Source organism: Pistacia vera, unplaced genomic scaffold (genome assembly GCF_008641045.1).
Source record: "Pistacia vera cultivar Batoury unplaced genomic scaffold, PisVer_v2 Contig192, whole genome shotgun sequence".
In the NCBI taxonomy this organism is placed as follows: domain Eukaryota; kingdom Viridiplantae; phylum Streptophyta; class Magnoliopsida; order Sapindales; family Anacardiaceae; genus Pistacia; species Pistacia vera.
In genome coordinates this window covers 1,803,994-1,818,175 of record NW_022195993.1, presented here as the reverse complement: position 1 = coordinate 1,818,175, position 14,182 = coordinate 1,803,994, and the positions used below count along the sequence as shown (strand labels likewise).

At 34.2% G+C, this 14,182-nt stretch overlaps 1 protein-coding gene and 1 pseudogene across 1 annotated transcript; both read right to left on the bottom strand.

Annotated features, from left to right (window-relative positions):
* Positions 1–2,180: 2,180 nt before the first annotated feature.
* Positions 2,181–6,566, bottom strand: LOC116127494 (transcription factor bHLH110). Its single transcript, XM_031413157.1, has 7 exons — positions 5,845–6,566; positions 4,674–5,349; positions 4,019–4,147; positions 3,820–3,885; positions 3,539–3,604; positions 2,852–2,911; positions 2,181–2,562 (listed from the first exon to the last, which is right to left on the bottom strand). Exons 1-7 carry the CDS (start codon positions 5,979–5,981, stop codon positions 2,407–2,409), a joined length of 1,290 nt encoding a protein of 429 aa, XP_031269017.1. The 5' UTR covers positions 5,982–6,566; the 3' UTR covers positions 2,181–2,406.
* A 2,354-nt stretch (positions 6,567–8,920) lies between these two features.
* Positions 8,921–11,473, bottom strand: LOC116127574 (annotated as a pseudogene).
* Between the last annotated feature and the right edge of the window lie 2,709 nt (positions 11,474–14,182).

The window sequence follows — 14,182 nt, the reverse complement described above, 5'->3', positions numbered from 1 at the left end:
GTGAAGAGTTTCTATGAAGAAAGAAACCATTGATTAGAGCCAAGAAAGTCAAGCCCACCGTTTGGATTTGGGTAAAGTAGTGAAGTTTGAAAAATGAGCGAAGAAGACTCTAGAATCATTATCATCATCTTCATGTGTTATGTAACCATCAAGGATCTTTAATGGGTAATATTAATGCTAGTACGCAATTATAGATTCCCCAAGTGGATCCACCCAGAATCAATTGTTTATAACTGATTAACTTACAGTACTGTTAACCAACAATGGGTTGGTGAAACGATAAAGGCATCAAGCTAACAGGTTTGCTTTCCTTTCCTTCTCCTGTTCCAATCATAAAAACAGTAGTTAATATTGTTAGTCAAAGATCACATGATTCATCATATTTTGAAAGTTTTATCCAAGATTGAAAAATTAGTTAAAGTATACGTAAACTGACCCAAACATCTCAGTAACTAAAAAACACTTAGAGTCCACTTAGGAGTTTCATAATAGCGGTTATGAGAGTAAACCACCATAGCAATTTTAAGGGTAAATCATCATAACGGTTTTGAGAGGTTTTTTGTTGTGATTTTTAAAACACCCGATCTGTGCTTGAGAGTTTATTTTCCAACGGTTCTAACAGTTTTTTAAAATGATAAATTTACATAGATGCCCATAAAAATACTCCAACTCTAACTAGTATTTGGAAGTTTTGTTTTTTCAATTATAAGGTAAGAGTTCTTTATTTGTTTTTTATTTATTAGTATTTTATAACTTTAAATGTGATAAAGTTTTCTTATCCTTTTTCGTTATTCTTTGCAGCATCTGGAATGATTGAAAAATTGTAACTTCACTTCTCCAAGAAAGCATCTAGAAATGAGATTTTAATAATTTTTTTTTTTTTTATGATTGCTTAAAATTATTTTATATTTAATATGGTTGAAGACGTGCATAATATGATTAAATTTTTTTTTTTTTGATATAATTAGGATAGTTTTATAGTGAATAGAGTATTTGTGGAATAAAATTTTAAAACTAACCAAAATACCTCAATTTAGGGTATTTTATAAACCTCTCAAAATTACACTAAACTGATTTTAAGGGATTTTTGAGCGAATCAAAATTAGTATATAAAAAATTTGGCAAATAATAATTTAAAAACCTCTCAAAACCACTAAAATATTAAAAACCTCTTAAAACTGAAATAAAGACTCTCAAGTAGACCCTTACTGTACAGTTTCTGAGGGCTGCGGTTATGCTCGAGTTTGAGGGCACTGATGTGTAGAAAAGGTTAATCCATTCTAGTTGGAATTTTTGGTTGACGGCCTCTCTAATCAGCAATCACTATCGATAGGAACCCAGATAGTGCCAAACCCAGAGAAAAAGACATGTTAATACTCCACAAACACAAAAATATTATCCAAATTTCATTTCACAAATCCACTCCAGACCCAGAGGGCGCACTTCAAGGAGTTCATATAACAAATATCTTTCACAAAATCTTACGGTTGATTGTGATATATGTTTTTACAGAAGTTTATTTCGTTGGCAATGGATGAATGTTGGCATTTAGAAGGCTGATCATCTGAAACTTACCAATTAATGACCGAATCTTTTTCTTTTTTTTAATAATAATTTGATACTTAAAAATTAAAATCGTTGATGGTTTATCTAAAAACTGAAATGGCTCCAAATGAAAATCCCAAATCTGCTTGTTGACAAAAGAATTCAAAACCCTTTTAAAGATTATATACCCATAAACATTAGATTTATACGTATATATGTAACATTAGATTTATACGTATATATGTAACATCGAAGCTAAAGCTAGGCCCATTCGCATAGCGTCACTGTTAGCACGTCTTACAATCCTACAATGAAACTGCAGAGTTGCAGAATGATGGGCTTTGTAAAAGGGTCATCATTACGCGGGTTTGGGCCTGCCTTGCTCTTCTGTCTCCCATGTCAGAAAGTTGAAGAGTTAGAGGGACCTATCTTTGCGGGAAAGAGAAAACAAGGGACACCGCACACGCTCCAAGATCCAAACTAAATTAATCTTTAATTATATTGCTTTTGAACCACGTCTTGTATATGGTATAGAAAAAAAAGGGATAAAGAATCAACCATCTTGAATCTTGATCCCAACTAATAGATTACTGAATCAAATGGCAACTGTCAAGCATAAAATCACCTTACGATTTAGTTGACAAAAACAATTAATGTGGAAGAAGGTCCGTTAAAATTCATATAATTAATGGAACATGTATTGTTTAATGGATCAAACTTGGTCGATCCTGAATCCTATTTTAACAGGATGACCAAATTTGCTCCATTCAGCTTAGGAAATTTAAGCTCTCAATCAGCTAGGGCTCAAAGTATTTGCCCCATGTAAACATATTTGTTTAACACTACACAGTCATAGATTGATTAAGTTCCTTCACCAAAGTTAGGCGGTGGCCAAATGCCTCCACCACCACCACCATCGTTAGTTACATAAGACATACATGACAATGGCACAAGACACAGCCCTCGGCTTCTCAGATCTCGGTTTGGTTCTTCATTCACGTTCTCCGCCATCGATCCCTAACATCATTAGCAGGAAGTCATATTAATTATGAGAATTATCGGGTCGTATAATCTCTCTACATTTTTCAGGCATTCTAGTTAGGGTCAAGCAAACATTGAAAGTGAGTAATCAGAAAGATAAAATGGGTTAACTGAAAGTCTAAAACTGAATAAATGAATAAACTTGTGGTTCCACCATGTTTTTCCCCAACGAAAGCCAATCGAGCTTTCACTACTTGGTCACTAATTACCTCGAACGAAACTCTAAACTGGAAACTCCATTAAAAAATTATATTATCATTCTTACCCCTTGCATTGTTCTGCAGGTCTTGTTGCGTGATGACTTCATGTAAGGAACGCTTAGTGTCTGCGTAAAGTGTATTCAAAAGTCAGTGTAAATTTAAGAATTAATATATAATTTTGTGTTAAACTGGGATCACAAATTTTTGGGCATTCTGGCTTCTTTAATGTTTTCCACTGGTTTTAAAGCAAGTATCATAGATATTAAATATTCTTCCTGGAATTTTCCAGTTATGGTAATTTACTAATTTGGCTGGCCCATATTTGATCTGACTTTGACTGAAACTCATTATGTTACACTAGTTTAGGCATTTTTAAGGAAGGTAACAAAGTTTCAAACTCGGTTTTTCCAGTCAATTCTGGTACTGAAGATGATCAAAGAAAAACAATGGTTCCTACATTGAATCGTATTTGAAGTGGAGGAAATAGGACCTTGAGAGGAGAGTATTAATATAAATAATTGAAATAACTTAATTAGATCCCTGAAGGAGAACTTACTGAAACCCTACAGCCTAGCTAGCTAGCATTCTGCCTAATTTTTTAGGGTTGGAGTTGGGTATTCTAATTTGACTGCGTCTCAAATAATTGAGGTAAAAAATAAAAAATAATAAAAGTAGGAGAATGCATGTGTAGGCAGCATGGAAAATAATACTAAATAATAAGACTGAAGAAGAATGTTGGGAAGCGAAAGTACCTCAACCTGGTTTTGTAGGAATTTTATGTACCCAATAGCCTCCATTAGTACGGATGCAGTGTCTGTCTGAAATATGCTCCACCCCACATGCAAAAACAATACGTCATTCACCATTACCAAGAGTATATAAATTATTGAAATTAAGAGCTGGAGATTGAACAAAAACATGATAGAATTCATTTCTTGTCCAAAAAAAGGTGAACTTATTACGACAAAAAATGATGATGGAGATTCAAATTAGTGGTGATAAGAAGGTAGAGCACTTGAAAAGGAAAAGTTACCTTGCCGAAGGGTGCAACCAGCTGCTGAAGGGCTGCAATTCTATCTCCTAATTTCTCTTTCCTAACCTGTTTGAATGCCAATAAAGTTATACAGTGCAAAAGCTTACATATAATCAGAATCAAAACACAGCATTATTATTTAGTAAAACACACAACAAAAATATATCTATAAAGTTTGATTTTATTGATCCTTTGGCACCTTAAAAGGTGGACAGGAGGCGCGTGACTCCAATCGTGACTTCTTTTGTGCTGATTGTGTTGCCTTTGGCTCTACTGAACCGCTGGATCTCTTTGCCTCTGTTATTTCACTGGTGAAGGGTGATGATATCTTCGAAACGCAAAAGAATATCATACATCAGATTAATGATAATCTAAAGCAAGTGTAAAAGAAGAAGCACTAGAATGCTGATAAAAGGATATAACTTCAATGTTTAAAGTTTCCATTATGTGGCAAAAAGAGAATGCTATTCTTTTGTTGCCATAACTTTGATTAAGAGCTTTTTACAGTAAAGGCCAACTTTACATTTTTTCTTTCTGGAGATAAAGTATTTCCAGTGCATATCATGGTTAAAATGCTAAAGAGCTAATGTAGAATTGTAGCTAAAGCGAAGTCGATGGTTGACGAATTTGAAGTTATTATTTGTACTAACATTGAGTAAAGTTGCAGATAAAGCAACATTGCCTAAATTTATATACCAAATAACAAGGCTAATAATTTCACTGTTAAAGTAATTACGTTAATGGTGATGAGATGCTAGTCTCTAAATCATGGATGTGCTAACAATAACAATAACAAAAATAAAAATACAATACGCTCAAGAGAAGGAAAAAGAACAAGGATGAGCAGTACTCACTTTAGTAGGACTAGAAGATGGCCTGCGCCTTGATTGCTGCATATGATCATCAAGGCCAAAAGGAAGGCTCTCTCTGTACGCACCAAGATTATTATGTGAAGTCTCACAAAAATTTCCGCTGAATCTTGAAGAGGTTAGTAGATCCAAGGCCTGCAAGTTCATGTCAAAGGAACTTGAAGTTGCTGAAGATGATTGGTTCAAGTTGGAAATATTTATACTCGGATAAATCTGGCTGAAGTTCCCTCTACTAGGTATAGCACTTCCAAGACTAGAAACGTTCTGAGCATTAGAATAAAACTCTCCCCCAGAAAACTGATTCGCATTTAGTGGGAAACCCGAAGAAATGGTCTTGAGCAACAGCTTCTCACTAAGGTCATCATTCAAACCCTTTCGCTCATTTTTTAAGTAGCTTGTTGGAGGTAGATGAGAATCTTCAATATTTGAGGGACTGTTTAACATATCTGTAAATTTTGGGAACGAATCTGAAAGCTCTTCCTTAATTTTTGAAAAGTGTATATCATGAGCTGACTGGCTGGTGAAGGTACCGGCATTATTAATCCAGTGTAAGCCTGATTCTTGGATCATGGAACTATTTGGAGGAGGGACATGAATCTCATTCTTCTGCCTTGAATTTAAGATGAATCCATTATAGTTTGGATTAAAGTTACCAGCATTCCTGCACATACAGTTTAGAGGGAAGAAATATAAATTTCATGAAACAAAACTTATTATTACTCGAATGAATAAATCAAAAGAAAGGAACAACCCTAGTAAAGTATATGAAATATCAAAGATGAACTTGGAAAACAATATATTTATAATAACAATACAAGAACAGAAGATCGTTTGTTTTTCAAATTAATACTGTATTACAAGAGGTGTAATGTGTAAGGAGTTATTTTTGATAGCGTGTACGATATGAACCCACAAAATTCTTGGATTCCAAAGCAATACATCAAATAAAAATTCTCCTGATTCGGTAGAAAACTGACTGATAATCAACTCTAACAAGCAAGTTTGAATTTCTAGGCGCTTTCTGATTGATGCACATCAAATCAGAAAAGAAAACACGGAAGATATTCCAAATCTTAAAGTAAATTCATAATGGTACTGTGAACAGCAACATTGATTGAAGAAAGCACATAGAGAAGAGAGAGAGAGGGTAACTTACAAAGTGACATTTGAGTTTGGGATAGGGGTCCAAGCATGGGAGCTTGCAACTCCATAGCAAGATGGGGTAGGTAAAGAAGAAGACCCAACAAGCTGGTCTTGAAGCTGATGTTGATGATGGATATTTGCAGACTCCATAATGATAATTTTTTAACAAAAAAGGCTTGAAAATCCCAAGATGAGGAATTAAAATTTTACTAACCCCAGCTTGCTGTTGGAATCTCTCACTATATTCAAAGAAACAGTTCAGGTGACTCCCATACACCTTCTTGCTTTTTGCAAGCTACTTTTGTTGAGTTTCCTCTTTACTCTTTCAAGTTTCTATCTTAAAGTAGCCTTCAAAAGAAAGAAAGAGAGAGCTTGAATAATTTTTCTCTCTACTTCTCTCTGAATTTAATTATTTATTTCTTTTCAGGCTCACTTTTTTTATGCAGCTTCTCAATATAAGATGAAAACTTGTGTCGTCTCCTCTCTCTCTCTCTCTCTTTTGTTTTGATTATCTATTCACTCTCTCTCTCTCTTCTGGCTGATGCTTTTTTGCACTCTCTGCAATTACAGGAAGATGATTATACTTCCTCTATGTTATGATTAAGATCCCTGCCTTCGATCCCAAGGCTTTCAACAAAGGTCTGAGAAGAGAAATGATAGCAACCATGCTCTATCACTCTCTTTCTTTCTCTCTCTCTCTTTCTCTCTCTCCCTCTTTAACTCTTTATATCCATATCCCCACATGTTCATCAAGTTCCTTAATAGATTTCATTTACTTGGTATCTATGGACTGTGTGAATCAGCAACTTTGTTCTCTACAGTAGTTCATTCTCCAATGTTTTCCAGTGGACCGATTATCATATTAATTAATTCTACATTTTCCACATAAGATAATTGATACTGAGACCACAAATTGATTTATACTCGTCTCTCAATAAAATATAAGAAAACAAGTTGTGATTGTCTTTACTTTGTGCTCATCATGGACTATACAAAATTAAATGTATTCACATATTCCTTAAAATGGTGCTGTTTAATAATTTTAAAATGCAATAATTAAGATTTATTAGTATGAATCATGTGTCTTAAAAAGCACATGATTTGAAGGTTCTTTATTAAATTGTAAAATTTACTCTTTCATATATTTTAATTTAAAATGACATTTCCTTTTAACTATATATATATTTATATCATTCAAGAAAAATATAATTAACATGATTCATATACATAATATTTAGGGTAGAAACTTTTTTTTTTTTTTTTTGGAAAAGGTACATTTCATAAAAGCAATGGCGGATTTACTTAATGATGAGTGGGGACCACGGCCCCCACTCAAACTTTAAAAAACTTCCGATTGTATAAATATTTATATTTAGTTGCATTTTACCCCCTATAAGACTTTGACATTTTGCCCCCACAAATTTTTTTGTTTATTTTTGCCCCCATCGAGTGAAATTCCTGGATCCCATAAAAGAAAGAGAAATTATACATAAATTAGAGACATACTCCTAGAAGAGGTCTAAAGAAAATCTGAATAGATATACCCATTTTTTTGGACAAAGGGATAGAAACAAACGCTAAAAAAGAAGCACGCAAGCTCCAAACAATGGAGGGAGATGGGCACAGGCGCCCTAAGGGATCAATCTAAGAAAAAATAGGGACACTGGCGCCCGACAAGCGCATAGGCTCAGAACAAGTAAGAAAAGGGAACGTATTGTAGTATACTTTATTTTAATTTACAGCTAATAATGTAAAACAGTAATTTGACTAAATTATCCATATGATATTAAGTGTAAGAAATGAAAGAGTAAATGCATTGGCAGGGTATACTTGTTATTTCAAGTGAGCAAATGCATGATAGCTAGCCATTGTAAGTGTGCAACTAACTAAGAACATAATTGTTGCGACGGGAACCTGTATTTATCATGTTTGCCCATTTTTTGGTATGCAAACGTCGGTCAGAAGAAGCTCTTTGCTAGCAAAAGTCCAGTCAAGCTTTTAATTACAAGATATTTGGGTTTAATTTCATTCCTTCTATTAAAGGAGAGTGAGATGGGTCCAGGGTGCTTTAATTGTCAAGAATAATCGTATATACTGAGGTACGATGTCGTTAATTTAGAATTCATATTACTATTCTTAAGTCAATGGGGTCTTTCCATTTACGAGACTTTGCAGCTGGGTCACCATTGTTTAGTTAATTTAAAGCAAAGATCGGAAAATAAAGTAGAGAGATTCGAATCACACTGCATCATGGTGCAATTGATTTGGTAGTGTGAAGCACCGATACTAGGAATAAAATTGATTAAATTCCTGATATCATATTTAAAAAAATTACTCATCATGAATTCAGAAATAGATGTGAAAATGTGAAATCATGAAGTAATTTATTTGTTTTGTATCTAAATTTAGGAAGGGAAGCATATATCTGTAGAAGGGGATGACTATGAGAAAGCTTGAATACTGCATTAGGGTTAGGGTTAGGGTTAGGGTTAGGGTTTATTATCATGTTTTAAGAAACTAGTATTCAAAAATCTCATAATGGTGGCCGAGGGAATAATGAAAATATATAAATAGGATCTAGGTTCCATTTCGTCGGCAATGGATGAATGTTGGCATTTAGAAGGCTGATCATCTGAAACTTACCAATTAATGACCGAATTTTTTTTTTTTTAGTTTTTATAATAATTTAATACTTAAAATCGTTGTTGGTTTATCTAAAACTTATGGGCCCAAATGAAAATCCCAAATCTGCTTGTTGACAAAAGAATTCAAAACCCTTTTAAAGATTATATACCACCATGAACATTAGATTTATACGTATATATGTACATCGAAGCTAAAGCTAGGCCCATTCGCATAGCGTCACGGGTCATCATTACGCGGGTTTGTAAAAGGGTCATCATTACGCGGGTTTGGGCCTGCCTTGCTCTTCTGTCTCCCTGTCGAAAGTTGAAGAGTTAGAGGGACCTATCTTTGCGGGAAGAGAAAACAAGGGACACCGCACACGCTCCAGATTCAAACTAAATTTTCTTTAATTATATTGCTTTTGAACCACGTCTTATATATGGTAAGAAAAAAAGGGATAAGAATCAACCATCTTGAATCTTGATCCCACAATAGATTACTGAATCAAATGGCAACTGTCAGCATAAAATCACCTACATATAAAAAACAATTAATGTGAAAGGTCCGTTAAAATTCATATTTAATGGAACATGTATTGTTTAATGGATCAAACTTGGTCGATCCTGATCCTATTTTAACAGGATGACCAAATTTGCTCCATTCAGCTTAGGAAATTTAAGCTCTCAATCAGCTAGGGCTCAAAGTATTGCCCCTGTAAACTATTTTGTTTAACACTACCCAGTCATAGATTGATTAGTTCCTTCACCAAAGTTAGGCGGTGGCCAAATGCCTCCACCACCACCACCATCGTTATGTACATAGACATACATGACATGGCACAAGACACAGCCCTCGGCTTCTCGAATCTCGGTTTGGTTCTTCATTCACTTTCTCCGCCATCGACCCTAACATCATTAGCAGGAAGTCATATTAATTATGAGAATTATCGGGTCGTATAATCTCTCTACATTTCAGCATTCTAGTTAGGGTCAAGCAAACATTGAAAGTGAGTACAGAAAGTAAAATGGGTTAACTAAAGTCTAAAACTGAATAATGAATAACTTGGGTTCCACCATGTTTTTCCCCAACGAAGCCAATCAGCTTTCACTACTTGGTCACTAATTACCCGAACGAAACTCTAAACTGGAAACTCCGTTAAAAAATTATATATCATTCTTACCCCTTGCATTGTTCTGCAGGTCTTGTTGCGTGATGACTTCATGTAAGGAACGCTTAGTGTCTGCGTAAAGATTCAAAAGTCAGGTAAATTTAAGAATTAATATATATTTTTGTGTAAACTGGGATCACAGATTTTTGGGCATTCTGCTTCTTTAATGTTTTCCACTGGTTTAGAAGTATCGTAGATATTAAATATCTTCCTGGAATTTTCCAGTTATGGTAATTTACTAATTTGGCTGGCCCATATTTGATCTGACTTCTTGAAATATCTGATGAAACTCATTATGTTACCTAGTTTAGGCATTTTTAAGGAAGGTAACAAAGTTTCAAACTCGGTTTTTCCAGTCATCTGGTACTGAAGTGATCAAAGAAAAACAATGGTTCCTACGTTGAATCGTATTTGAAGCGGAGGAAATAGGACTTTGAGAGGAGAGTATTAATATAATAATTGAAATAATTTAATTAGATTCCTGAAGAGAACTTACTGAAACCCTACACCTAGCTAGCTACATTCTGCCTAATTTTTTAGGGTTGGAGTTGGGTATCTAATTTGACTGCGTCCTCATAATTGAGGTAAAAATAAAAATAATAAAATAGAGAATGCATGTTAGGCAGCATGGAAAATAATCTAAATAATAAGACTGAAGAAGAATGTTGGGAAGCGAAGTACCTCAACCTGGTTTTGAAGGAATTTTATGTACCCAATAGCCTCCTAGTACGGATGCAGTGTCTTTCTGAAATATCTCCACCCCACATGCAAAAACAATACGTCATTCACCATTACCAAGAGTATATAAATTATTGAAATTAAAGCTGGAGATTGAACAAAAACATGATAGAATTCATTCTTTGTCCAAAAAGGTGAACTTATTACGACAAAATGATGATGGAGATTCAAATTAGTGGTGATAAGAAGGTAAGCACTTGAAAAGGAAAAGTTACCTTGCCGAAGGGTGCAACCAGCTGCTGAGGCTGCAATTCTATCTCCTAATTTCTCTTTCCTAACCTGTTTGAATGCAATAAGATATACATGCAAAAGCTTACATATATCAGAATCAAAACACAGCATTATTATTTAGTAAAACACCAACAAAATAAATCTATAAAGTTTGATTTTATTGATCCTTTGGCACCTTAAAGGCAGAGGCGCGTGACTCCAATCGTGACTTCTTTTGTGCTGATTGTTGCCTTTGGCTCTACTGAACCGCTGGATCTCTTTGCCTCTGTTATTTCACTGGTGAAGGGTGATGATATCTTCGAAACGCAAAAGAATACATACATCAGATTAATGATAATCTAAAGCAAGTGTAAAAGAGAAGCACTAGAATGCTGATAAAAGGATTACTTCAATGTTTAAAGTTTCCATTATGTGGCAAAAAGAGAATGCTATTCTTTTGTTGCCATAACTTTGATTAAGAGCTTTTTACAGTAAAGGCCTTTACATTTTTTCTTTCTGGAGATAAAGTATTTCCAGTGCATATCATGGTTAAAATGCTAAAGAGCTAATAGAATTGTAGATAAAGCGAGTCGATGGTTGACGAATTTGAAGTTATTATTTGTACTAACATTGAGTAAAGTTGCAGATAAAGCAACTTGCCTAAATTTATATACAAATAACAAGGCTAATAATTTCACTGTTAAAGTAATTACGTTAATGGTGTGAGATGCTAGTCTCTAATCTGGATGTGCAAACAATACAATAACAAATAAAAATACAAACGCTCAAGAGAAGGAAAAGAACAAGGATGAGCAGTACTCCACTTTAGTAGGACTAGAAGATGGCCTGCGCCTTGATTGCTGCATATGATCATCAAGGCCAAAAGGAAGGCTCTCTCTGTACGCACCAAATTATTATGTAAGTCTCACAAAAATTTCCGCTGAATCTTGAAGAGGTTAGTAGATCCAGGCCTGCAAGTTCATGTCAAAGGAACTTGAAGTTGCTGAAGATGATTGGTTCAAGTTGGAATATTTATACTCGGATAAATCTGGCTGAATTCCCTCTACTAGGTATAGCACTTCCAAGACTAGAAACGTTCTGAGCATTAGAATAAAACTCTCCCCCAGAAAACTGATTCGCATTTAGTGGGAAACCCGAAGAAATGGTCTTGAGCAACACTTCTCACTAAGGTCATCATTCAAACCCTTTCGCTCATTTTTTAAGTAGCTTGTGGGAGGTAGATGAGAATCTTCAATATTTGAGGGACTGTTTAACATATCTGTAATTTTGGGAACGAATCTAAAGCTCTTCCTTAATTTTTGAAAGTGTATATCATGAGCTGACTGGCTGGTGAAGGTACCGGCATTATTAATCCAGTGTAAGCCTGTTCTTGGATCATGGACTATTTGGAGGAGGGACTGATCTCATTCTTCTGCCTTGAATTTAAGATGATCCATTAAGTTTGGATTAAAGTTACCAGCTTTCCTGCACTACAGTTTAGAGGAAAGAAATATAATTTCATGAAACAAAACTTATTATTACTCGAATGATAAATCAAAAGAAGGAACAACCCTAGTAAAGTATATGAAATATCAAAGATGAACTTGGAAACAATATATTATAATAACAATACAAGAACAGAAGATCGTTTGTTTTTCAAATTAATACTGTATTACAAGAGTTGTATGTGTAAGGAGTTATTTTTGATAGCGTGTACGATATGAACCCACAAATTCTTGGATTCCAAAGCAATACATCAATAAAAATTCTCCTGATTCGGTAGAAACTGACTGTAATCAACTCTAACAAGCAAGTTTGAATTCTAGGCCTTTCTGATTGATGCACATCAAATCAGAAAAGAAAACACGGAAGATATTCCAAATCTTAAAGTAAATTCTAATGGTACTGTGAACAGCACATTGATTGAAGAAAGCACATAGAGAAGAGAGAGAGAGGGTAACTTACAAAGTGACATTTAGTTTGGGATAGGGGTCCAAGCATGGGAGCTTGCAACTCCATAGCAAGATGGGGTATAAACCAGCCTCAAGACTGTGACAACCTAACAAAATTCACAACATTGTTCGGTAGTAGCTAGTTAAGGAGTTCAAATATTTCGTAATAGTTGGATCTCCAAGTACCCAATGGTAGACGTCATTTTTGTTTGGAAGTAGTTAACTGGGATTGGCGAAGAGTTCCTATGGAGAAAGAAACCATTGATTAGAGCCAAGAAAGTCAAGCCCACCGTTTGGTTTTGGGTAAAGTAGTGAAGTTTGAAAAATGAGCGAAGAAGACTCTAGAATCATTATCATCATCTTCATGTGTTATGTACCATCGAGGATCTTTAATGGGTACTATTAATGCTAGTACGCAATTATAGATTCCCCAAGTGGATCCACCCAGAATCAATTGTTTATAACTGATTAACTTACAGTACTGTTAACCAACAATGGGTTAGTGGAACGGTAAAGGCATGAAGATAAGATGTTTCTTTTACTTGCCATATTAGGTTCTAATCATAAGAACGGTTATTAATATAGTTAATCATGGATTACAGAATTTATCCTATTTTAAAAACTTTATTCAAGATTAAAAGACTAATCGAAATACGCATAAATTAGCCCAAATATCCTAATAACTAAAAAAACATTTAGAGTCTGTTTGAGAGTTTCATGATAACGGTTATGAAGGTAAACCACTGTATCGATTTTAAGGGTAAACCATCATAGAGGTTTTAAAGGGTTTTTATTGACGGTTTTTAAAACACTCAACCTGTGCTTGAGAGTTTATTTTCCAACAGTTCTAACAGTTTTTTAAAATGATAAATTTACATATATGCCCATAAAAATATCCCAACTCTAACTAGTACTTGAGAATTTTGTTTTTTCAATTATAAGGTAAGAGTTTTTTATTTGTTTTTTGTTTATTAGTATTTTATAACTTTAAATGTGATAAAGTTTTCTTATCCTTCTTCGCTATTCTTTGTAGCATCTGGAATGATTGAAAAATTGTAACTTAACTTCTCCAAGAAAGCATCTAGAAATGAGATTTTAATAATTTTTTTTTTTATGATTGCTTAAAATTATTTTATATTTAATATGGTTGAAAACGTGCATAATATGCTTAATTTTTTTTTTTTTATATAATTAGGATAGTTTTATAGTGGATAGAGTATTTGTGGAATGAAATTTTAAAACTAACCAAAACACCCCGATTTGGAGTATTTTATAAACTTCTCAAAAATACACTAAACTGGTTCTAGGGAGTTTTTGAACTAATCAAAACCAGTATATAAAAAATCTGGTAAATGATAATTTTAAAACACCTCAAAATCTGAAATATTAAAAACCTCTCAAAACCACTGAAATATTAAAAACCTCTCAAGTACCCTTACTGTACAGTTTCTGAGGGTTGCGGTTATGCTTGAGGCTGAGGGCACTGATGTGTAGAAAAGGTTAATCCATTCTAGTTGGAATTTTTGGTTGACGGCCTCTCTAATCAGCAATCACTATTGATAGGAACCCAGATAATGCCAAACCCAGAGAAAAAGACATGTTGATACTCCACAAACACAAAAATGTTATCCAAATTTCATTTCACAAGTCCACTCCAG

Bases quoted from the DNA above. Each gene is read 5' to 3' on its own strand.
- LOC116127494 (XM_031413157.1), bottom strand. From the start codon at position 5,981: ATGGAGTCTGCAAATATCCATCATCAACATCAGCTTCAAGACCAGCTT. The intron at 3,886-4,018 runs GTGCCAAAGGAT...GCATTCAAACAG, and splicing joins CCTCCTGTCCACCTTTTAAG to GTTAGGAAAGAGAAATTAGG. The intron at 2,912-3,538 runs GTACTTTCGCTT...CACTTTACGCAG, and splicing joins TCCTACAAAACCAGGTTGAG to ACACTAAGCGTTCCTTACAT.